This window comes from Buteo buteo, chromosome 8 (assembly GCF_964188355.1).
Source record: "Buteo buteo chromosome 8, bButBut1.hap1.1, whole genome shotgun sequence".
NCBI classification, from domain to species: domain Eukaryota; kingdom Metazoa; phylum Chordata; class Aves; order Accipitriformes; family Accipitridae; genus Buteo; species Buteo buteo.
In genome coordinates, this window is record NC_134178.1 from 21,503,173 (window position 1) to 21,529,462 (window position 26,290).

The 26,290-nt window shown below is 41.0% G+C and overlaps 1 protein-coding gene across 1 annotated transcript in view; it reads left to right on the top strand.

The window, feature by feature from the left end:
• LOC142034092 (uncharacterized) overlaps positions 1–20,030 on the top strand; it is a 59,081-nt gene extending 39,051 nt beyond the window's left edge. Inside the window, exons 2-3 of the mRNA XM_075034803.1 lie at positions 18,217–19,326; positions 19,499–20,030. Of these exons, the coding sequence (XP_074890904.1) occupies positions 18,217–19,326; positions 19,499–19,546 (1,158 nt within the window). The 3' untranslated portion in view covers positions 19,547–20,030. The remainder of the gene's footprint in view (positions 1–18,216; positions 19,327–19,498) is intronic.
• The last annotated feature ends 6,260 nt before the right edge of the window (positions 20,031–26,290 follow it).

The window sequence follows — 26,290 nt, forward strand, 5'->3', positions numbered from 1 at the left end:
TATTTTCTTCCAAGCTCACTGCTAAACCAGAATTTTGAGACTTAAAAATCTTCCACAAAAATTAATTTCACCAAAACATACTGATCAAGACTTAAAGCAGTCAAAGGGAATACTGTTACTGACTTAGTTGGGAATGGGATACTACTAACTAGGCAAATAAGAACAGTAGAAAGAAAATAGAACAGCAATCTGATCTATCACAACTCTATCATGAGTGGATAGTTACAAGAAATCTCACAGGTAAAACTTGGGAGGCCCATACAGATAATTTGTAGTTCAGAGCTCACCAGCAGGCACTTCCCAACTACACCGTCACCTACCAGCAGTTCTCTCCATGGCTTTCTGCTTTAGTGCACGCAGGCCACAATCCCCATCCTGTGCCCATATATTGAACCAAATGTACTCAACTGATTCAAGTATTGCAAGGTAGCAGTAGTTTGGGTAGCTATAATGCTTATTTAAATAATCACTTTGAATCAGGCTGAGTTTTAAATAATTTTACCTCTGAGGATGGAACAGAGACGCACCAGAGCCTATCTGATTACCCAAAGCCAAGAACGAGGCTAAAGAGGCAAACAACAGCAGGACTAAAGCTGCTGCTGTCAGAATTTGTTTGCACTGTCTGATCATACAGTCAATCTGTCACTCACAAAGTTCAGTTCACAATACAAATACATATGAGACTACCAGTAAATTAGTGTAGGTTTAATTCACTCAAGCATGGCTGTCATACCATCAGGTTTATGCTGCTCTTACTGTCTCTTTAGGAAAGTGTGAAATTTTTGGATGATACTATTCCTTAAAACATAAGATAGCTAATTTATTTGCTGGGTAGTTTCACTCACAATTAGGGATTACAATAGGCTAGAGTTAGCCAAAAGCTCAGCCATATCCACAGAGGAAAAAGAGGATATAATGACCCCTTACTACCCTCCCTCCACCAGCTGTCTACATCAGTATATCAAACTGTGGCAACGCAAAGAATTAAGACAAATGAAGTACCACCCCCAACCCCCTTCAACTTGCTAACATGTAAGCAATCCCTATCTTTAGAAGGGATTTTTCTGCTTGTGTAAGCTGATGCACTGAAGAGGGATGGTATTGAAAACTTTGCTTTCCTTGTCATTTAATCCTATCACAGTCATAATGGTGGTGGAAATTTGAAATTCATTTCAACTTTGTGTGCTTGAATATTCCCAGAAGAGCTGACGTTTGAGAAGTCTTAAACGTTATTTTTTTACAGCTATTTTGCAGGGGAAAGACTGCAATGAATTTGAAGCAACTGTGTCCCCTGCCTCCAAGAGCCACTCAGGTGTGAAGCAGCTTTAAAGCAGTAACAGAAACAGAAGGAAACAAAGCAGATGGCTATCAGCCATTTGATGGTCATTGATGTTTTGTCTCTCTCTTACTCATAAAAATTACACATCTATGTCAGTTTCATAATTAGGGATTCTGAAGACCTTGTATCAGCCACCACTATTTCTGTAGTCCAACTGTAATAAAAACGTCCTTTTCTTTACATTTAATTAATACCTTATGTACTAGTTAATGACCCCAGAAGGTAGCAGACTTCTGTATTACAGAAACTGGAAAACTAACTACTCCAGAGTCTTGTAGACTCAGGAAACCCATGACCATGGTAAACTCTCTTTCCATGGCCCATGTTTACCACTTCCCATGCTTGCGGTCCTGGAAAAGCAGAAGCAAAAGAACTCATAGAGTATTCAGCTACCTTAGTAGGACTGGCAACAATAGAGGGGCTACATTCTTGGTTTTAGTCCCCAGGATAAGTACATAGCTTCTTGTGACACTATGAATACATATCTGAATTCCTGGTTTTGTATCTCTATCATAGTGCAAACCATAGGACCAGATCGCAATTATCATGCTTTAAACTCAGTGACAATTCTGTTTTATCAAAGTTCTGGGAGAAAATTAAAGAACAAAACACTTCTGATAAGATTTGTGAGCAACAGAAAATAGCTTGTTTGTTGGTAATGATCAGAAGAATTTTGTTTCTTTTCATAGTGAAGCTATTTGACATAAAGTCTGCCTAAACACACCTAAGTTACACTATGCTAGAAACAGCCAATGAGGGGAAATATTAAAGAATGGGGACCATCTTCCAGAAAATCCTGTCTCTGGAGGTCCAGATGGACATGTAATTCAATGAGTTCTTAGTGAGATGGTGTAGTTAAAAAAAAAGAGGATGGGTGTGCTTAGATGTATGGGTAAGAATAGTAAGAAAAATAAGGTGATTTAATCTCACAGGCATGACATAATGAAGTTCATGTTCTTAAGAATCAAAACAGACACAACAACATAGAAGCACCTCTGCAGGGAGAAAATGGACTTCAGACAATGGACTCTCGTTTAACAGAGGACAAGAACGGATGGCCAGAAATGGTGATTAGGCAATTCAAAGTGAAGAATTAACAACTTTGGGTATTTGATGGGGCAAGTCATCATGTAGTGGTGATACTGCTCCTATGGATATTTTCAAATTAAGTCTGATACACTTTCATGAGATGTTTATAGCATATTCTTCAGAAGTCTCACAAACAAAAAAATAATTATTCCATGCCCTTATCCCAGTATTCCTTTATATATAGAAAACAATACAATAAACTTTATCCAGATTGAAGAACAAATAGATGGATTTAGGCCGTCTGATTAAATCCTGATCTATCAAGCAAAGATAGTGTTTGGTATTCATGAAGCACTTAGCACCTTGGCTATTCTAGCCTGCAAAAATTTTCTACAACACTGAGTTAGGCATTATTTGCACATTATGTTAGTTACAGAGGAAAATATTAAAAAAATATATTGTGGCTTTTCACCTAGAAGAATTACATGTGATGGGAAATCCCTACACTATATATATTTCCCCTGTTAAAGTCGATTTTAGCCTCGGTTCTACTTCCTTATTCAAAAGATTCAGTAATCATACATTTTGATTGCTATAATGTACATATACTTAAGCACTAACTAACTCTCCAGGAGCAAAATTGCACAAACTCATCTTGAAGAAACATTTCTTCTAAATCACAAGTGTACTGGCATACAGAGTAACACCATAAGTGTAACACAGAAAAGCATTCACTCCTCATCCACATTATATGGCACAACATGTAATTTCTACACCACCACCCCCCCCCAAATAAAATATAAAAACATTGTAAAAACAAATCAGAAATTACCAGGTTTATCCTGTATTCTCTTCCACTCCTTAAAGGCATCTTTCTTCTATTTATTCTACTACTTTCGGATACTTTTATTTTTGCTATTTAGCAAACCAGTCTAATACCGACAAATCTCTAGCTGCTTAATCAGTGGCCTCTTATGGATAGGACAGCTGGCAAAACACTTTCTCAAAAAGCTGCACTAAGTTATTGGGCAACTGGATTTTGCCCATCTGGCATTTTAAAAAGGGGCAAAACTGAATGAGAATGAAATAAGTAAATTCTAATACCTATTAATTCTGTTGTTCACTGTAGGAATGTCAAGGACCTGAGAGGACAAAGAGTGAAGGAAGACTCCAGCAGAACTGCTGCCTTTGCCTCTTTGACAGGGGTAGATACATGAGAACACACTTGGGATATACGAAAAGAACAGCAAAGAAAACTAGACCTAAAGACACCTAATTGCAGGCAGAAGTAAAATAAGCCCCCAAATAAACCTACGCTATTCAAAAAGGACAGAGCACTATCAGATGCGACCAAGGTAACTAAGATAATAGGTAGGAAATAGAAGCCTGTGTCAGCCATTTATGGGAAGATGATGAAAACAGTAAGGTAAATGATGGGAATTTAAAAACAGAATAATTTAATCAAAACATGAGATCCTAACAAAGTCATATCCTGGTAAAGCACTACCATAAAGAATGGTAGAAAGTTAAAGAAAATTTATGTTATATTCAAAGTGAATAAACTAATGAGATCTGCAATAATACTTGTTATAATACTTGTAAATAAAAAGGGAATCCTTTTAGTCAAAATTTCAAAACACAGTTAAAACTTCTCTCCACTTCTCAACCAGAGCAGAGAACCAACAAATATCATCCACTTGATCTGTGTAGACGTAGGTCACATTGATAGAAACCCTGTTGAACAGCACTGAGGTATAGTTCGATACCAAAGAAAAAGTAACTGGACAAAGAATACAAACTGCAAGATAGGAGATGAACTGGAAAGAAATTTGAAGTACCTAGGTGAAGAAATCTGAAGTGTCTGGGTGACATATTCATTCCTCCAGAAATTTATGACCTTAGAGAAGAAAACACTTTTCAATTACTATCCAAATAACAAAAACAACGGCCATAACAAAAGAAACAACTGGAGGATCCCAGTAATGACCTTATATAGACTGAAAGCTAGGGTGTGATATTAATTATGGCCCATGTAATTGGGCTCTTTGGAGGAGGTTAGGCACCACAATTTGACAAAATGCCAAAGGACCTGGAAAGAACTCAGCTTGGAAAAAAGTGTTTAAGGCAATGATCATTTATGACTGCAAGAGCTAGACCTTCCTAATTGAAACACCTTCCCTAAATTCTAAGCAGAGACTAGCCAAGGAGGAAGCAAATGCCTTTTGTACAGGAAGCCTGAGAAAGCAGATCACAGAAGACACCAGCGTGATGTGAGAAACAGAACATCTGTCTAAAATTACCTCAGCCACCCAAGTCCTGCAGCTCCCCAGTCATCAAGGACCTGTGACCAGAACTCTTCCAAGCAGAAGCCAGTCAACAGGGGATTATGGCTACAGTGTGAATTGTCTAATCATAAATAACTTTTTCACTTCACAGGCATCAGTCTTTGCAATAGTACTTTGGTGAACTAATCTTGCTTTAAAGGTGTTATCAAAAAGCTCTATTTCTAGGTTTCAGATTAGCCCTAAAAATCATTTAGGATTTCTTTGGAAAAGATTTTTACCTTGTTTGTAATGATTACTACCCCTTCTGCACAAGTGCATTAAGTGTTACCATCAGACAAAAAAAAAAAAACCCAAAACTGAAAGATGGGCCAAAAACCAGTGTTCATTTTTGTCTGTCTGGTCCTTCCTGCACATGAAGGTTGAATATAGGGATGTGCTCAATATTTTAATTCTTGGTTAGTCTCTTCACTAAACTGATCGTACCTGTTTCTCAACTGCACTTGGCTATGTTTGAATTTTAGTGAGGCTTGTGTACATCATACTGTCAGCTTCTCAGCATAAATGCACAAAAAACCTCCATATAAACTGATTGATGAGCTCCTTATAAAACACGTACTGTCTACACTATTTTTTATTTTATGCTCTAATTTGGGGCAATTGATATTGTCAGAAAGCTAAAATAGACTAAAATACAGAGAATGCTGTAGCAATTTTTAAATAATTTATCATCCAGATCTTGGAATAACAGTCTTCATTGTCTTAACAAAAGGAATTTGTTACCGAAAGACTGTAAGTGAAGTGAGAAACTATGGAGAGAATACAGATTTAATGCACAAGTACTTTAAAGTTCACAGGAAAACAGAACTTTCCTGTTTTATTTACTTTGCCTTTTTGCTGGAAGTAGGGAGAATTTTTTAGAGTAAATAAAATAGGTCACCTCATCTTTATTACTCTATTAACAATTCTAGGTTAAACTAGCACAAAAAATGTTTGCATGTCATGCATTTGTGAAAGTGTTAATTACTGTCTTTAAATGTTTTATTGAGCATAAATCTATTTAAACTGCTGTTTCCTAAAATAAGACACACATCAAGGGCAACATTTCCAACAAGACTATCTAAACATCAAACATTTCCTAATTTTTGCCTTGTTTTTTCAATTTTATCCACACCTATAAAATTCAACACTCAAAATGCAAGTAAACAAAAAAAAAAGTGTCAGAGCTGAAAATATATTCTGAAAGGTACAATACACACCTTTAAATATTTGCATAAAGGAATTATGTGTACAAGCAGCATTGAACAGCTATACCTGGAGGGTATAGACTGTGAATTCAGAAATTACTTTCAATGTCTTCTACATTCTGGAGGCTATTACAATTCACATAAAACAGCAATTTTGCTAGGGTTGAAAACTTCACTTTAATGTTCCTTCATTTTTTATGTATTGTGTGAACAGCAGCAGAGAAAACAATATTGAATAATCATTAAACAACTGGGGAAGATTATGCATAGACTGTGCATTTTCAAACAACATTTTACTACTCCTCTTTCTAATATGTCTTGTTCTTCCTTCATGGTTAAGAACTAAAAACAGGCTTAATCAAAATCTTCAGCAATTCAACACTGTCGGTGAGGACAAACTATGAGAAAAAATAATTAGTTATAAAATTAGATTATGCAAAGAATAAAACAAAATTGCAATTAATTTATCTATTTGATGTTGTTCTTAGAATTGATTCAAAGAATCTAACTCAATAGCTTGATTACTATTAAGTAGATATTCTTTATTGGCAGTGCTGGGTGCACTGGGGATCACTCCACCTATCGTGCATACCATCAGGCCTAATTGTGCAGGTTAAGTACAGGTTCTACATACATATTCACTAGATTTCCGAGAAATGTTATACATATTCATTAGTTTTCCAGGAAACTATTAGCATATGCAAATGTCTTTTACGCAGGCACATTGAAGATCTCTGGTGGTCTTCAGGAGTCCTCTGGTGGTCTTCCATAATCTTCCTCACTTGTCCGCTACTCGACCCTCCTCAGGTGATTCTGCGCAGTATGGTCCTTTACATGTTTAGATATATCAATGCTTGTTAGTGCTCTTATTATCTAAGTTTTCAACAGTGATGTAAAACCTTATGGCTAGTTTAAGCTAAATTATCTACAAGGACGAGAACAAAGGCAGGAGTTCTTATCTTTTCCGGCCCTATCTATTCAAGCAAGGTCTCTGCTTGTGCCTTCTCAACAAGATTGTAAATTCATCAAACATTTAATTAAGTTTTGTGATTGCTCATGGCTCCCTCTTGCTCATCACTCCCAAGTACCAGTCTCTGACAGGCTTAACCCTTGACAAACGCTAGTCCTTGGTATGTAAAGTTACAGAGAGATAATCATTAAGCAATAAGCAGTTCGTTCTCTATATCAGAATGGTAGAAAAGGCTCCACCATTATCACTCAACATTTATGGGGTTTGTATGTTTAAATCCATTAAGAACAATTTTCAACTCCTCAGCAACCTAGTTTCCTAGACACTAAAACCACTTCTTTTTACCTTTGACTATTCAACAACCATGGGCAGTAATACTCATTTAAAAAAAAATAAAAAATTAAATAAATCAAAATTCACAAAGAATCTGTAAGATCTAGAGTCAATTGTAGCAAGAGTTTATCTGAATAGACACTGACCAGACTGTCACTTTTCACAAGCATTAATTGTAAAGAAACTCAAATATATAAAATACACAGTGAAAAATTATTTGAAAAGTCCATGATAAAATGGAGATCCATGAATTTCATTCAAACTAGTTGTTCGTGATTTACCTCCCCCTGATTTTACATACATTTAAGACACAAATTTATTTCTGATGGATTTTTTGACATTTGCAACAATAACCACATCACTAAACAGCCCAACACAAACACATGCAGCACAAATGCCCTTATTCTTTCATGTAATAAATCAAGTTGGCAAGACATGTATGGAGTTGAAAATCTGAGTATTGAGTTTAGCTCCCTCTCTTCTTTTCCTACAGGCAAGAAAGAAGGGCTATACAAATTGCTTGGTACATTTAAATCTATGGAAGACATGTACGTACAGAGCAAACTACAATGTTTAGAGGATCTAAAAAGCTTAGTGTAAAATGCTCTGGGTAGCCACAGAAGACAAAGGAATAAAAAAAAAGGTTCAAGAAGTATATAAGATCCTAAGGGTCAAAATGTATCTCTAAAGCTAACAAATAGTTTTAGTACAAAATTGTACTTCTCAGTAAAAGGAGGATGCAATGTTCAGAGTCACATTTGAACTCTTCCTTTGAAACCAACATGAAAAAGAGCTCGATATGAAGTAAAGAAAGAAACTCCACTTTTTCCTTGCTCCTGGAACATGCTGTTACAAATGGAAGTTGGGAAGAAAAGAAGTCTGATACTTCTCAGCCTTCCTGTATGCTATATCGTAATATGTAGCCACCAATAACACAGAGAAACTTCTCTCCAACAGAGGTCTAAGAATGTCACCTTGGGGTCCAATTCTCCCTCTTTAGATTGCAGGCTTGGGAAGACGAGTTCAAAAGAGGATAATGTTCATTACTTAAGCAACAAATTACCACAAAACTGATAAAACAAATAACCAATAACCTAATTAACTAGTAAACACACCACTACTTTTAAATTGAAATTACATCACTGCATGCTATCACACACAACTACAAAGCTACTTAAAACCTATGAACCAGTCACAATCACTACTGAACTACAAAACTCTCTCATATGAGGGTGGAGGCCTACCCCTCTTTGCTCTAGCCTCCCACACCAAGTCTTTTGAAAGCAGACCTGGTTGACAGACCAGTAGGTTGACAGAGGGGCTTCCTCCAGGTGGGCCTGGATCTGTAGGTCAGCCTCTGCAACAATCTGCACTCCTGCCATCAGAAGGTCATCCCCCTCTGTTCTTCATCAACTGACTTCATAACTCCTTCTCTGTTTTTTCCCCACTTCTGGGCCTTCCTTTTTGACTTCCTGTACCACCATGTCTTCTAGCAAATAACAACCTGCCCTAAATAGCTTTTCCAGTTTTTCTGTATCTGTACCTAAATCTTATGTTTCTTATGTCATTATTTGGTCAATCACAGCTTTATATGATGTTAGTGTTACATAGTAAATACAAGTATAGTTACTTTCATGGTACAGCAAGGCGACAGCTGCTCCCTAAGCAGTAGGGAAGCTGGAAACCAGGGGGGATCCCCAGGCTGCCAGAGCATGGGCCTTGCCACCTAGGGCCCATCCCACATGGGAGGGAGGGAGCAGGGCAGGTTGGGTGGAGGGGGCCCAGCCTCGAGCCCCGATCACCATGGGAGTTAGTGATGAGGCAGGTCTGTCTGACATCAGACTGGGAAGCCTGGATCAGACCAGGGTTCAGGCAGTCCAGTGACTGCCAGGCAGGTCAATAGCAACAAGTCCAGTCCAATGTCAAGCAAGGAAGGGAGTCCACAGGTCAGTACAAGAAGGTCTACAGCCAGGCAAAAGGCACAGCTGCGATGGGGCTGCAGACAGACCCACCTCCAGTGTTAGTGGGCTTATGGCCCCAGGCCGAGCTGAAATGGGAATCCTGGGTCGACAGTAGGACTGGTGGAGGTCACACAGGAGGATCTTCAGGGCCAGGAAGCCCACCTTAGCACCCTCAGGGCTCTGACAGTTACCTAGGCACCATTTGCCTTTCAAGGTCCTACTCCCCAAAAGGTCCCCAAACCATCATGGTTATAGTGGTTATGTTATTGTTTGCCTCATGCTCCCCAGGACAAATAATTCTATTTAACCTTGATACCCATACCTAGGTCTAATTAAGTTTAAACTTTTTCTTATCTTATACACAGAGAATCTATATACCGGAGCAACATGGTTTTCACACGCTTTTGTGCCCACAGAGCATCCTGCTTTCTATGGTAGCTGCTTGATCAGAGATCACTGACCTTGAAACGCTCTTTGGGCAACATCCTGGTTCCCTTCACGGATCTTAGCTGATGCTTAGCTATGCCTTCCATAAGGGCCCTCTTGCTCACAAAGCCAAAATAGTGTTCAGAAGGTGGCCTGCTGGTTATCTGCCACTTAAAAGACAAAACTGATTTTTGTTTGATGCTTTTCCTTTAATGTCTATATGACCTATGAACATCATGAAAACAACGTATGTATTTCAGAATTGAAATATAAGCACTCTAAAATCTCATCTTAACTTGAATTAAAACAAAAATCGCTTTAAATCAAGTACAAAGCATATTTAAAGACAAAATATATTTCTAACAGATGAAAAAAGGAAAGTGCTCTTTAATATTTTCTCCAAGAAGAAACAGTTCTCTTGAATTTTTTTCAGCCTAACACAGACTTCAGAGCACTGCAGGGTTTTAGAAGTGATTCGTATTTCCAGATTTTTCCTCCAGAAAATGATCAGGCCTTCATTAACTGAAAAGATTAAACATCCAGTCAATGATTAATTATTTGGCAATGGCCAATTAATAAAATGGCATTAATCAGCACTGGCAATTCCCTGCTTCTATAACACTAAACTTTAAATTTAATTAAAAAATAAAACTTGGTTATGTTTTCAAAAGAGTTATCCCTATTCTAGTTAGATCCATACATCTAATCACAGCATACTCTAATTATACTGGTAGAATGTTAGACCTGCAAAATAGATTAAAAGAATGTTCTAAGACACACTAGATATAATATTTTTACTTAACAGTGGAAGCATTAACTATTTCTTTAAGATAATGCCTACCCCTTCCAGGGGACACACATACGTGTTTCACAACAGTTCATGCAACTAGATTGGAAAGTTGGGCCCTTTGCTCCCTTGTTCAAACTTCCATTTCAACTAATACAGGGTCACAATGTCTATTAAGCATAGGGAACACTATCTCAACCATCTGATATTGTTCAGTGACCCCCAAGACATTCAGCTAATTAACACTGTACTTAAATTTCTCTGTAATCTTCATTAAGCAAAGAGGTCAGTCCTTCCACTGAAGGATCAAGGTGCAGTATCTTGGAGAATAGATTCAACAATAGAGAACAGTGACAAATCAGACTGCAGTATGCAAATACTACAAAAGCAAAGGATATGAAAAAATTAACAAACTTTCCTAGTTTTTAGCAGGAGAAAGCAAGATGCAACCTCTGTCTTCAAAAGTATATTAGTGTGCTATGTGGTTAGTATCAACTTCAGTTTGTTCTTTATTTTTTTTTACATCTGTAGTACCTTCAGTCTGTATTACCCTCAGTTTAGTTAAAACAATCAAAGTCAAGGCAGTATCTTCCTGCAGATACTGTTTACAGATACAAACAACTTCAGTAAATTGTACGCATGTTGCAACTAGATTCAGGGGACAAGAAACTGGGAAGACATACTCAAGAAGCAGAAAAAAGGGAAAACTATGCTTCTGAGGAGTGGTGTTGGAACTGCTTTCTGAAAAACCCTGAAGGTCTAAAACTACCACCCTACTAAAATTTTTCCAGGTGATAATCCACTTCTCTATGTGATCTCCAGACCACTAACCTTTTTGCAAAGTAACAGTCTCAGAAGACTGATGAATTGATGACTAACAGAGACTTAAAACACAAAGGATTCTGGAAGATGCCCCTGGAGAAAGCACAGCTTAAAAAACATCCTGCAGACGTTATTACTAAATTCCATGTATATAATTCTAATCTGTTAAACCCTAATGGGTAGAATAAATTTACCAAAAAGTCCAAAATAACTTACTTTTCTCCCAATGCTGCAGCCAAGAAATATTGGTCAGTTTGATCTATCATGTGTATAACACCACATAAAACTCACAGCTGTCACAATGGATACAGCTTTGCAATGTACTCATAGGAATGTTACCACTGGAGGAATGTGGAGATGTTCCCATCATGCAATACATGTTCTGCAGCTCAATGTATTTAAAACCACCATGTATGTAGTTTCTATTTAGAATCATAGAATCATTTAGGTTGGAAAAGACCTTTTAAGATCATCAAGTCCAACCTTTAACCTAGTACTGCCAAGTCTGCCACTAAACCATGTCCCTAAGTGCCACATCTACATATCTCTTAAATACCTCCAGGGATGACAACTCAACCACTTCCCTAGGCACCATGTTCCAATGCTTGACAACCCCTTCAGTGAAGAAATTTTTCCTAATATCCAATCTAAACCTCCCTGGCACAACTTGAGGCTGTTTCGTCTCTTCCTATCACTTGCTACTTGGGAGAAGAGACTGACACCCACCTCACTACAACCTCCTTTCAGGCAGTTGTAAGAGAGTGATAAGCTCTCCCTTGAGCCTCCTTTTCTCCAGACTTTACTATATGAGTTTCAGAGGTAACTGCTGGAATTTACACTCTATCATGTTTCGATGTGCTGATTCTCAAAATAAGACTCTTTTTACGAAAGATGTAGAAACCATATAGATGGTAAAGGAACAAGATAAGGACAAGCATATATTATCATTTCTATTTTACGAGAATGAAGGCACAAAACCTTAAAGTGATTCTTCCATTTACCTCATCACAGAAGTCAGCAAATTCCCATCTCCCATAGCATGCAAAAATAAGAGATGATGAAAATAAGTATTAATTGTTCTACAGCATGGAATTAGAGGCCTGATCTGAAGTTCAGTTGGGTGTTCTGACTAAAAAGGACTTTAGGCTTGGCTACTACATTTTTGTGGAAAGAAGGGAAAATAAAAGCATAAATATAAAAATGACATTTTGAGAAAAATAAGAAAGAAATTAGATAAATATCATGTATCAAAAAAAGAAAATACATTTATTATAAATTCAGTTTCTCCAAACTTTTCAATTAAGAAAAAAATCCAAACAGTCACAATAAGAACATTTGGAGAATAGAATGCTATATTCTATAAGAATAATTACAGTACAACAACTAAAATACAGATTTCCCATAATTCTACTCGTAAGAAATATGAAAGAAGCTTTCAACACCAGATGTAAAGGAAAACATTATACGTAGCAGGGTCTGGTCTCTGCAAACCCCTTTTTCAAAAGGTTGTGCTTTGTTTTTAATTCACAATCGAGATGTTCCAAGAATTAAGACTTGTGAGGATCTTGGATTTTGTTTCCATTAGGAATAATAAATTTCCTTTATGTCCTTTACAGCGACAAAGGAGTTGATCTTCTGGAATTATTTTAAGTGAACAGCTAGCAGGCATTCCCTTGTCCACTCTCATTTCTGTATTCTTCATTTTCATACATACATACACACACATACATATGCACATGGGTGAACATATATTCGTACATACATATAAAATTAATCACCCTCCAATAATGTGTTTTAGATATTTAGATATAACAGAAAACATTTTGTCAGTATTGGGAACATACTGCCTGGGTGTTTACTGGACATTTGATTAACAATCCTTACTGCTATATCTTTCCTCTGTCCGAGGAAACTTTTCTCTACTAGGGTTGTAGCCAGTTCTTCTCCAGTGACCAGTGTTACTACTTTCCCTTCAGACAATAGTTAACTAAAAAATTAAAACTCAAGTAATATTTTCAGCCTTTTCTGCTCTGATACAGGGGGGAAAGTGTGTTCGGTGCTAGGAGGGAAGAGTGCATATAACTAAAGAGGTAGGCAAAACCACAACTACTTTGTCAAAACCAAGTTTCACATATAGGCTATAAAATTTATAATAAAACTCTCAGCAGAGACAAGACACTCAGAGCAAAGCAATTGTTTTTTCATTAGTGTAGGTACAGGTGTGGAATCACATTCTGTCCATGACATGGAGGAAGGGATGAGAAAACAACATCTTTTTAAGATGCTTTCTCAGATTCTCCCTATGTTCCTTCAGGATGCTCCTTACCTGCCATTAAGAGAACACACAGAGAGGCCAGTATTGCTACACGTTCTTGACTCCCCTCACTGTGATTTCCTCCCTTCCAAAAGGCTATGTAAACAGCAGGAAGGGAAGAGGACAGGACACTATTATGCCTTATCCTTCACCAGATAATGAACCTGCCCAAACACCTGCTATGTGCAACAAGCATGCAAAAAAGCTTTCTTCAAAAGTTACACCATTTCTGCTGTCTGCTTTTTACTTAGCTTCAACAATCCGATACATTTGATGGAATTTATTACAATTTACTATATTTCCATTTCACAATAGCTATTTAATAGTCTACTGAATACAAACAGACCAGGAGAGATTTAAGGTTCATTGGTAAAGTACTTGCATGAAGATGTTAAAATCAGCATGGACTCTTCAATCCAGAGAGACACTCAAAGGCTGACTGGCAGACACAGACAACTGAAGCATTTTCCTAATTTCTTATTTAGATAACATTTCAAATTTTGGTGATTGGAAGACAGGAACGTGAAAGGGATAAAACAAACCCAAACTGTAGAGGTACAATCTAGGAAGTGTCATGTTTAACACTAGCAACCCCCCAATGACCACTGCTAGCTCTGCTGCAAAAGCCAGTGTGGAAAACAAAAGATTGAGACTGGTTACTCCTGCAGAGTGCAAATTTTTCCAACTGTCATGGTTTAACCCCTGCCAGCAACTAAGCACCATGTAGCCGCTCACTCACTCCCCCCGCCCCCACCCAGTGGGATGGGGGAGAAAATCAGGAAAAGTAAAACTCCTGGGTTGAGATAAGAACAGTTTAACAGGACAGAAAAGAAGAAACTAATAATGATAATGATAACACTAATAAAATGACAACAACAATAATAAAAGGATTGTAATATACAAGTGATGCACAGTGCAATTGCTCACGACCAGCTGATCGACACACAGCTAGTCCCCGAGCAGCGATCACCTGCCCCCACTCCCCCCAGTTTATACACTAGATGTGGTGTCACATGGTATCGAATACCCCATTGGTCACTTTGAGTCAGGTGCCCTGGCTGTGTCCTGTGACAACTTCTTGTGCCCCTCCAGCTTTCTCGCTGGCTGGGCATGAGAAGCTGAAAAATCCTTGACTTTAGACTAAACGCTACTTAGCAACAACTGAAAACATCAGTGTGTTATCAACATTCTTTGCATACTGAACTCAAAACATAGCACTGTACCAGCTACTAGGAAGACAATTAACTCTATCCCAGCTGAAACCAGGACACCAACCTTTACGTTTACAGCTTTTAAGCCCTTTTAGTCAAAAAGCAGAGGAATCTGCTGACTACATAAATTATTGAATCTTTGTTTACAAAATATTCTAGTATTTAAAAAAAAAAGTCATTGTCAGGAATAAAGTAATACTATCAGTATCTTTGGCTCTTTTTTATCATTTTCAGTTAGAAAATGGTAATTAATATTGTTTGCGCCCATGCTACACTTTCATTTTGTATTGTATATCAGTATTCTCATAAATGATGATGCCTAATAAAGAGATATTTTCACGTGTTAGGTAGAACTTCATGTAGTAAGTTGAACTTTGAGCAAACTTCAAAACTGAAGCTTGACATGGAAATACAAAATCTCCTTGGAACTTCAAAGGACTATCATTATGTATTATGCTTATTCAAGCACTACGTTATTTTTAATGTACTGATCAAATTTCAGATTTTAAAGCCAAGATGCAAGTTGCCCACATCATGTAACATTTCATTTGCTGAATTATAGCTATTTTTATTCTGATTTTCTATTTTTATGTCTGCTTACTTCTGTTCATCTTACATATTGAAAAATATGCCTAGTAGGTATATTCAAGAGTAGAATCATATCTGATTAGTCCAAATGAATAGAAATAAAATACAGAAAAAGTCACTACATACCATACTTGAATAATTCAGGCAAACTGCATCTGTAATTAAACAAGAGAATCTCCCAACAACTCAGTCATCCCATGACTCAAACTCAAGGCAGCTAAAGGCTGTAGATGATCATGCAGGAGTGTTGCTAGAGCAAAGACTCTGAAGCCCTGCAGAGTCTGGATCATGTCATTTCTGTAGACATTCCTGCTAGACTAAGCTTCACAGCACATTCCATGTGCAACATTTCTAATTCCTCTCCTAAATATTTGGGCAATTTCACACAAAGTAGCTTTATGAATAGTAACACAGAAAAGCATCTAATTACAAGAAACAGGTACTCCATAAACCAAAGTCAACTGACCCAGGAGGGCAGAACAAAACTTTGCTCCCAGTAGATTTTATTAAAATAAGTTCATCTTTTTTTGGGTGCTTTGATCAGCAATATGATAAAAATAGTTCTTAAATTATCATCAGTGACTGCATACTAAGCAAACATTTTACAATGAATAGTGAAGCAGAATCATACTTATGCAGGTGGCTTCTTACACTATTGTAAAAAACACACTTATTTATACTTAGCTATTTTTAAGTAATCAAAAAGGAAAGGAGCTCCGTTAGTGCTCACCAGCATGAATGCTGACCCAAAAGGATTCATAAATATTAAGCTTTGATTCTGGCACTTGAAGAACCACCCTGATTCCAAATATCATGTCCTAATCCACTAGCACCTCTGTCTTTGATCCCACAGAGTGTTCTGTAGGTTTAACTACCTTTAACATTTCACAGTCAACATCTTAAAAATGAGTGGGAAGAGAAGACTAAAGTAGGATGGGAGCTAACACCAACAAAAGAATATTTAGTTTGTAACTCAGACCAAAGTGGTAGTGCTCCATTTTCAAATATTTTTAGCCCTCGATATTTAATATATTATAAAAGTGATTGTTCATATATTTTAAATACACACTATCTTTGATAAGCTATACTTATATAAGGCACCTTTATATAAACATGATCACATGTGCCCTTACCCATTTCAGAATGAGATGAAGACTACCAGTTATACCAACTCATAAACTGAGATCAGGCCAGTTTCTCTGCTGAAATTGCTATAAATAAGACCATTAGGCCCAATATTTCTCTAGTTTCCTCTGAAAAGTGGAATTATACAGGGAAAAAATATAATCTTCTTTGATATAAATATTCTTGGTAATTGTTTTTTTCTGACAGTAACAAGGTACCTCATTATGTCAGCGCTGCCCATATTTCAAGGAAATTTGAGGGAAGGGGTTACTATGGCTCATCATGCTCAGTGAAAGATGCAAGATCTGTTTGTGACATAGGATGTGCTAATGTAAGAGTATAGATGAAGACAAGACATGCACTATAATGATTTAGAGGAAGGCTTCCCTTTGTTTGCTGCTTGGAATAACAAAAGAACAGTTTGAGAAAAGGTACACGTTCTGACATCCCTATTTATGTTAGGCATTGCCTTATGCCAGGAGCATTCAAATGAGATTCTGAGGTATTATTTGTAGTTAAAGCAGTATTCAAAACACAGACTCTGTCCCTCAGCACTCTGGGGTTTGACTGAAGGAAGACTAGCTTAAACTATGCAATTAATTCCTAGCCCTTATCAGTGCAAAGATAAACAAACTCGCTGTGCCAGATTTAATATTATGGCACTGGCTTGTGACAGGACCTTTACTTCCCCAGAAGTTCCCATACAGTGCAAGACCATAGCTTTGCACTCATCCCAAGTACAGGACAAAGGGGAACACACATGAGCTATAGTGCAGCCCCACAACTGTCACTTCCTACATTGCCACAGTTCATGAAGCAAATAAAGCTTTTATTGAACACGGGCTCTAATTACTGAACCAAGAATGGCCAAAGCCGCCTTCCATTTCTTTTACTTTTGGAGGAAAGACATCAGTAAAATTGTTTGTGTTCTCATTTCTCCATGCCAGCACGGCATTCAGATACACTGTCTACACAATAACTACCCTTCAATGACTAGATAGTTTTGCTCTGGTGGAAGCATGCCTGATTTATTTTGGAAGTTATACAGCAATCTAGTAACGGGCTCCTCTTATTTCAAAGCATTTTATAGATCTGTTCTTCAAGTAGATTATATCAGATGTCTTCTCCAACAGCAATTTATTCTACCCCTTCATCCCCAGCAAGAAAAAAGTCTTGATTTGAGGTCACCATGATATTGTACTTTTTATTAACCATACATTTCTGGGGTTTAGATGTAACACCAGTGTAGGGGTCGGCGTTCGGAAGATCTCGCGTTGTCACGGAAAGTTAGAGGATTAGTCGCAGCCTTGTGATGTACCTGTAACCCCACCTCCCCTTGTTAGTATAAAAGGAATTAACTGCGCAATAAAAGGCGGAAGTTGGCGCTCACACTGTGTGTGTTATCTGTCTCTTTCCCTGGTCTGGGCCGACCAGTGATCTAAGCGTGGCGCCTTGATATGTAGCGAATGCTACATAGTGGTGACCCCGACGTGATCGGTTGCCATGGCGACGATGGAACTTGCGCAAGTGATTAAGGTGTTGAAAGGGTTGGCTAATGAGGTGGGTGCCCGAGGAACGATTAGGAGGGGCCCCACGGGCGAATGCATCCAATGGGTGCTGCGCCGGGGAGGGATGAGTTCTCCCACAGAAGTTTTTAGCTCCCCAAATTGGGGAGTGGTTCGGGAGATCTTGCTTCAGTCGGCGCTCGAGGGTGAGCACGGCGCTGCGGAACGATTACCAGCTTGGGACATGGTGGAGGGGGTAGTTAAGGTGGGACAAAAGGCTAGGGAGTGCAGGTCGGCGGCGCGAGCTATCCTGTTTGCGGATGAAGTGCCGGTTCGAAAACAACGGGGGATAGTGCCCCCAGAGACGGTGGGACAAGATCAGACGGAGTGGGTGGTTGTGGAGCGGGGCTCGCGGAGCGGTTCCTCTCTGACTGATAGCGTGGACTCAGAGGGTGCGGCGGAGATAGGGGTTTTTCCGGTGGAGACGGTACCTCCGAGACTGGATGGGCCCTCTCTGCGGCAGGCATGGGAGGTGTTACGGCAGGATCTTCTGAAGGAGTTGCGGGAATGCCTCCTGGACTGGGTTCCCGGCGGGGATGTTAAGGGGGAATTGTACCGTCAGGTGAAGGAATGGGAGGAAAGAACGACCCCGGAGGGGGAGCTCAAGAAGCTGAGAGAGTTAAAAACTGTAGTAGCGGGGGAACCACCCCCCGGCGAGGGAAACCAGGAGCCCTTGCCGGGAGAGCAGGCGGAGTTTCTGCCTGCCGAGCCTATGCAGGTTGACCCTGTGGCGGCTGAGCCTGTGCCTGTGGCGGCCGAGCCTGTGCCTGCGCAGGCTGCGCCAGTGCCTGTGGCGGCCGAGCCTATGCCTGCGGTGGTCGGGCCCTTGCCTGTGAGGGCCGGGCCGTTGCCTGCGCGGGCCGAACCTTTGCCTGCGCGGGCCGGGCCTCTGCCTGTGGTGGCCGAGCCGCTGCCTGCGCGGGCCGGGCCTACTGGGCCTGTGCTGGCTGCGCCTTTGCCTGCGGGGCCTGGCCCTGTTGTGCCTATTCTTGCTGCGCCATCAACTGCGCCATCTGCCGCTCCTGGGCCGGAACGGGTTAATCCCTCGGCTGGGCCCTTCCGAAACTGGCGCGCGGTACCAGCAGCTATAGACTCCGATTATTCCGATGAGGAGAGGATGGATAGTGCGATACGGCGGTCATCAAGAAGCGCGCCACAGAGACAGGCAAGGGAGGGACAGGACACCTTACAGAGGCATTGGAGGGGAGTTAAAAAAAAAAAAAAAAAAAGAGAGAGAGAGAGAGAGAGAGAGGCGTTTCACTGGAAAGTCCTTGAGAACTTAAAGAATGCTGTGAGTCAGTGTGGAATCCACTTACTGATAAAGCCAGTAAGTGTATGTAGAACTTGCTTTAGGTAAAAAGTGTGTTAAGCATACTTTGATTAAACATAGCATGAGCGAGGGTATGCCTGTGTACAAACACGTGAAGGGCTACTGAAATGGGTTCCTAGTCGTATGATTCGTCCTGCCTTAACCTCGCAGTGTTTGAGTTTTCTTACAGATTGCTGTTATCCTGTCCTGGTTTATGACACCTTGGGTATCCGGATGACATCCCTCTCAGAGTCCATCAATACGTGCCTTTATGGGATCTGACTGTCGGAACTCGCGGCCAGGAATCTAGGTGCCTCGGACATTAAGCCTTAACATCAGCACACCAACGATAAGCCTTATAGAGTAATAGAAGTAACTCTTTCCAAGTCTTAACTTTCAATCTACCTCTTGTGTGAATTTCTATAAAGGAGCTTTTTGCTCTCCAGGGTAAATGGGACATTTACGGGTGTTTAAGATAGAGTGTTTTTAAGTAGTTGTAGAGATATGTTTCTACTCATGGCACTTTATATAGTTATTTCTTTGTGTGGAATTGTTCATAACAATAGAAGCCAACTCGTCATGGGGAGGGGAGAGATGTAGGGGTCGGCGTTCGGAAGATCTCGCGTTGTCACGGAAAGTTAGAGGATTAGTCGCAGCCTTGTGATGTACCTGTAACCCCACCTCCCCTTGTTAGTATAAAAGGAATTAACTGCGCAATAAAAGGCGGAAGTTGGCGCTCACACTGTGTGTGTTATCTGTCTCTTTCCCTGGTCCGGGCTGACCAGTGATCTAAGCGTGGCGCCTTGATATGTAGCGAATGCTACACACCAGTGACAGCATCTCAGCCTGGTGCAGCTTAAGATCAAGAGTCTTCTTTTGACAAAGACATTGAAAATACACCACATTGCTGTTCTCCCACTCAGTATCATCTGAAACTGTAGTAAGTCACTCTAAATCTTCATCCAGATCACTAATTAACATAACACAAAACAGAACCAAAGAAAGATTGTCACAGAGCTTCACTTGATATAGTCTTTCAGATAGCGAGTACTCCAAATGAATTTTCTATGTATTCTTTTTCTCATCTTGCAGGAGTTTTAAATAGAGTATAGTCATGAAAATCATGCTGAACTCTACATATATAGAATAAACCATGGGGTTTTTTGTTTTCAAAGATTTCACATGGCCTGAAATATGGCCACCTTCAACAAATTCTGTTTTCTGTTGTTATTCTCACTGTGTTCTACAGCTCAATTTTGTGATTGTTTCTTCTTGTGCTTTACTGGATATTTTAGAGAAGGATTTGTAACACTCTGGTTCTTCCCTTTCTTCTTTGCATCAAAAAGGCAAAATATTTTCCCTTCTTCATTCGTTTGGTATTTTTCTTGTCCTTTGCAAATTCTTGAACACAACTGCTAACACCTTTGAGATTTCAAGAGTTTGTTAAATGCCTAGGGAAAGTACCTAATACTTTCTGGTTAGTCATCTTACTACTAATGTGCCTTTAGAGTAAATGGGTTGTTTTCTTGAGTTTGGTTCCTAATTTCATTCCGTGCTTTGAGCATCCCAGTGTTGACCTTGAAATTACAGAAATCAGCAATGGAGAAGAAAGGGATGACTTACTGTCCCTCATTTACCTTTCTTGTGGATATCTCTGAAACAAGTTTGGCTGCCTCGGCAAGTGAAGAAGGACCCTGGGAAAGAGATACAATTATGCTTGTTGGAAGGAAACCATGGGAGCAAGAGATAAAACAGTAGAACACAGGATAAGGTGCCGGAACATCGTAGTTTTGTGTACCCAGATGTCTGTTAGTAGTTAATCACTGACTTTTTAGATAAAGAAGTTGCAATTCATGTGTAAGCTATTTTTTTATAACAACAGAGAAGTATTGAAGCTTAACTATAGGCTGCTGTGTCAGCCATCTAGAGAGTATAAAAGCTTGCTTAGCTTTTAATAAAGCTGTCTTCGATTCACCACAGTCGGAGTCCATGCCTCTTATTACACCACACTTTCTCTCTTGATAACTCTCTTTCATATGTAAACGGTGAATACAATTTTATTAATGACATCCCCAACCCTTTTGGCTTAGACAGATCCATTCTCCTGCTGACAACTTTGCAGTGCTGAAATATATAGACATTTGATAATAATTTATTTGTAGAGAGCAATGACACTGTGCAACAGGGAAGTGCCAGATCTTTCGTGCGTTAACATACCTCACATAATATGCAACAATACACTTGGCCAGATGGAGCACTGACAAAGCAAATTTCTGAAGATACAAATTTAAATTACTTTTTTCTGGAAAGGGAAGATTAGCTCTTAGTTTATATTATCAGTTGCCTCAAGTGTCTCTTCTGAAATTCATTCTTTTATAGCATGCTATTGCTTCAGGCACAACAGTTGTGTCTAACAAATTATCATAATTCCCTGAACCCATTATTTATCAAAAATCTCCTCCATCTTAGCACTGAGGCTTAAGCCTCTAGTGTCAAACTGACATAGTCCAGTAGCCATGCCAGACATCACCGATAACCCATTTTGCACTAGCTATGTTCTTCCCTGTTAGCCTGTCCGGGCAGCGGAGGTGACTCTTCATAAAATTCAAAAAAAGTCTACTTGGGAGTTAAACATGTAGCACCACAGCTGGTTATTACCATAATTGTCTGCATGACCTGATGCTCACTCACACTCTGCTAACTGTCCTCACCAGAAGCCTTTGGTCTTTCTACAGACAATCTATAGTAAGATCTGTTCTCTCCATTACATTATTCCTCTTGAGCACCAGAAGCCACTTACTCCTCTCAAGAAGCATAGATTTTTATTTTAAATTTACACACTTGACTCTGTCCAGCCTCTTTCTATACAAATCCTGGGTAGTATAAGCACAACACACAACCCACAGTGCAGTGTGGGTGAGACTGCTGGATTAGAAATGCTCCTCTTCAGCACAGGATGAGACATGGAACATTCTCACAATGGGGGCTGGAGGACACAGACTGTGATGGTCTGACAAATTATAGTCAATGTCTCAAACATTTGTTAAAGAACTTTGGTGGGGAAAACTGCCTCTGTAAAAACACTGGAGTTTTGTGAACAGGACAATGTGGCTGGAGGAGAGGGCCCCACGGAGGGTGAGACCGAGCTTCTCCAAAGCCACAATTCCTTATCTTAAGTGACCAGGAGAAGGAGCACAGCATATGCACCTGGAGGAGAAGGCCCCACGGAGGATGGAACTGTGCTTCTATCTTAAACGTTCATGCCAGCAGGGAAAAAGAGGCAACTCCACAAGGAACCCCCCACAAAGCTCACTGACTGATTCCGGAGAACCCTGGGAACGGGAACTGCACCTTTCAAGACCATCAACTAACACACTATAAAAGAAGGGAGAACGAGTTCTCAGTGCGCGCCCTCCGGAACTGGATCTCTACACTGGCTGGACCAATGCTGGACCCAGGACTGGTGAAACACTTCTCTCTTTCTTTCTTTCTCTCTTTCTCTCTCTCCCTCTTTTCCTTCTCTCTTTTCCACAGTCCCTACACCTCATCCTTTTAAACATAAACCGTTGACCAAGTCTGAGACTAGGAGTGGATCCAGCTGTACCTGGGCTCCTCTTTGAGAAGAAGTCCAGAAAGCAAGGGGGTCTGCTCTGAACCTCGTGATTCAATGGGGGGGCTCTCCTTCTGATACAGTTCCATGTTCCTTTTTCCATTTCTTTTTCTACACCTCCCTTCTCTTTTCAAACAGCAGCTTAATGACATGTTGCAAGGTTCATATTGATAAGTTCACTTGTACTTGGGCAAGGTTAGATAGGTTGAATAAATGTTGATTGTTGTTTGAACTCCCCTGATGTCGTTTCACCTTAATTCTTACAAAGGAAATCCACAAACCTGAGTTGCTCCAACTTTGGAATGCGACACAGATGAGCAGCCTGTATGAACTAGTTCCCAGAATGGCTCAAATTAATACAGTGCTAATGAGGTAGCATCCCTGGGATACATTCCCAATAATGTTCATGACAAATATGGATAGATGAAATACAGTTATAATACAACTATTAATTTACAGCAGTACAGTTTTGCAGACTGGACACTGACCCTTAGGCTATATTTACCTGGAAGAATGAACAAGGATAGACTATGCCCTCAGCATTTTTTCTCTTAGTGAGAGTTTTAACCCACAGCTTTCCACAATTTACCCATATCAATAGATTCCATTGTCATAGCTTTAAATTTCAGAGTAACTGGAAGAAGTTATTAAAATGTTTAATACTCTGAAACAATGGGATTGTTAATTCAACTGCTCTGTTGGAGGTCACAGTTACTTACAATTTCTGTATATATTAAGACAATCACCTACTTCAACCTTCCAGTTTCATTAACACTTAATGATTAATGACATATTTTACAGGAATGAGCAACTATTTAAAATTTATGTTGCCGGTGTATTACAGTTTCTCACTTAGAGCTCCAATTTTCTGATCTGGGAAACAAAACCACATGAATTAAGCAAGCAATCATCCAGCATTGACAGTAAGGAGTCAATCAGAAGAATCTATTCCCCCCCCCCCCCCGCCAAAATCTTCAATAAAAGCTTGTAAAATTCTTATAGATATAAATATATGTGTTTGTGCATTCGTGTATAGGTAGATGCCAGCATTTATTTATGAAATAGGAAAGGAAAAACTTACAAAAATTCTATCAGATTGTTCAAATCTTTTAATCTATTGTCATGGTTTAACCCCAGCCAGCAACTAAGCACCATGTAGCCGCTCACTTACCGCCCTCCCCCCCCCCCCCCAGTGGGATGGGGAGAAAATCAGGAAAAGAAGTAAAACTCGTGGGTTGAGATAAGAACGGTTAAATAGGACAGAAAAGAAGAAACTAATAATGATAACACTAATAAAATGACAACAACAATAATAAAAGGATTGTAATATGTAGGGGTTGGTGTTCGGAAGATCTCGCGATGTCACGGAAAGTTAGAGGGTTAGTCGCAGCCTTGTGATGTACCTGTAACCCCACCTCCCCTTGTTAGTATAAAAGGAATTAACTGCGCAATAAAAGGCGGAAGTTGGCGCTCACACTGCGTATGTTATCTGTCTCTTTCCCTGGTCCGGGCCGACCAGTGATCTAAGCGTGGCACCTTGATATGTAGCGAACGCTACATAGTGGTGACCCCGACGTGATCGGTTGCCATGGAGACGATGGAACTTGCGCAAGTGATTAGGGGGTTGAAAGAGTTGGCTAATGAGGTGGGTGCCCGCGGAACGATTAGGAGGGGCCCCACGGGCGAATGCATCCAGTGGGTGCTGCGCCGGGGAGGGATGAGTTCTCCCACAGAAGTCTTTAGTCCCCCAAATTGGGGAGTGGTTCGGGAGATCTTGCTTCAGTCGGCGCTCGAGGGTGAGCACGGAGCTGCGGAACGATTACGAGCTTGGGACATGGTGGAGGGGGTAGTTAAGGTGGGACAAAAGGCTAGGGAGTGCAGGTCGGCGGCGCGAGCTATCCTGTTTGCGGATGAAGCGCCGGGTCGAAAACAACGGGGGATAGTGCCCCCAGGGACGGTGAGACAAGATCAGATGGAGTGGGTGGTTGTGGAGCGGGGCTCGCGGAGCGGTTCCTCTCTGACTGATAGCGTGGACTCAGAGGGTGCGGCGGAGCTGGGGGTTTTTCCGGTAGAGACGGTACCTGTGAGACTGGATGGGCCCTCTCTGCGGCGGGCATGGGAGGAGTTACGGCAGGATCTTCTGAAGGAGTTGCGGGAATGCCTCCTGGACTGGGTTCCCGGCGGGGATGTTAAGGGGGAGTTATACCGTCAGGTGAAGGAATGGGAGGGAAGAATGCCCCCGGAGGGGGAGCTCAGGAAGCTGAGAGAGTTAAAAACTGTAGTAGAGGGGGAACCACCCCCCGGCGAGGGAAACCAGGCGCCTTTGCCGGGAGAGCAGGCTGAGTTTTTGCCTGCCGAGCCTATGCAGGTTGAGCCTTTGCCTGCTGAGCCTTTGCCTGTGGCGGCCGAGCCAGTGCCTGTGGTGGCCGAGCCAGTGCCTGCGTCAGCCGAGCCAGTGCCTGTGGCAGCCAAACCTTTGCCTGTGGCGGCCGAGCCTTTGCCTGCGCAGGCTGAGCCTTTGCCTGCGGCGGTCGGGCCCGTGCCTGTGCGGGCCGGGCCGTTGCCTGTGCGGGCCAAGCCGTTGCCTGTGCGGGCCGAGCCTTTGCCTGTGCGGGCTGGGCCTACTGAGCCTGTGCTGGCTGCGCCTTTGCCTGCGGGGCCTGGCCCTGTTGTGCCTATTCTTGCTGCGCCATCAACTGAGCCATCTGCCGCTCCTGGGCCGGAACGGGTTAATCCCTCGGCTGGGCCCTTCCGAAACTGGCGCGCGGTACCAGCAGCTATAGACTCCGATTATTCCGATGAGGAGAGGATGGATAGCATGATACGGCAGCCACCGAGAAGCGTGCCACAGAGACAGGCAAGGGAGGGACAGGACGCCTTACAGAGGCTGAGGGGTTTGTTACAGAGGCTTGAGGGGGCCATAGTGAATGCGGAGCGTGTGGTGCCGTTAATGCCTCCTATGGAGGGGGCCGGGGACAGCCAGGAAGGAGGCACCCAGAAAGGTATGGACTGGCGACTAGTGGCCAAAGAATGTTGCCTCTCAGGAGTTCAGTTTCAGCCGGTTGTTCTCCCTATTCGGGCAGCGTCACGGGGCGGGTATGCGTGGACACCTTTTGATATAAAGACCGTTCGAGAACTCGCGAGCACAGTGCAGGCTCATGGAGTGAATTCCTCGCAAGCGCTTACTTTGTTTGAATGCCTGCTCGCAACGCCTGTAGCGCCCTATGATGTGATGCAGTTGATGAGAGGGGTGCTGCCTCCATCTTTGTTGCTGTTGTTTAAGGAGGAATGGCGAGCTCAGTGCGTTAAGGTGGTGACCGACGCCCAGGCCCCTGATCACCACCTAGCGGGAGTGACCATAGAGCAGCTCAT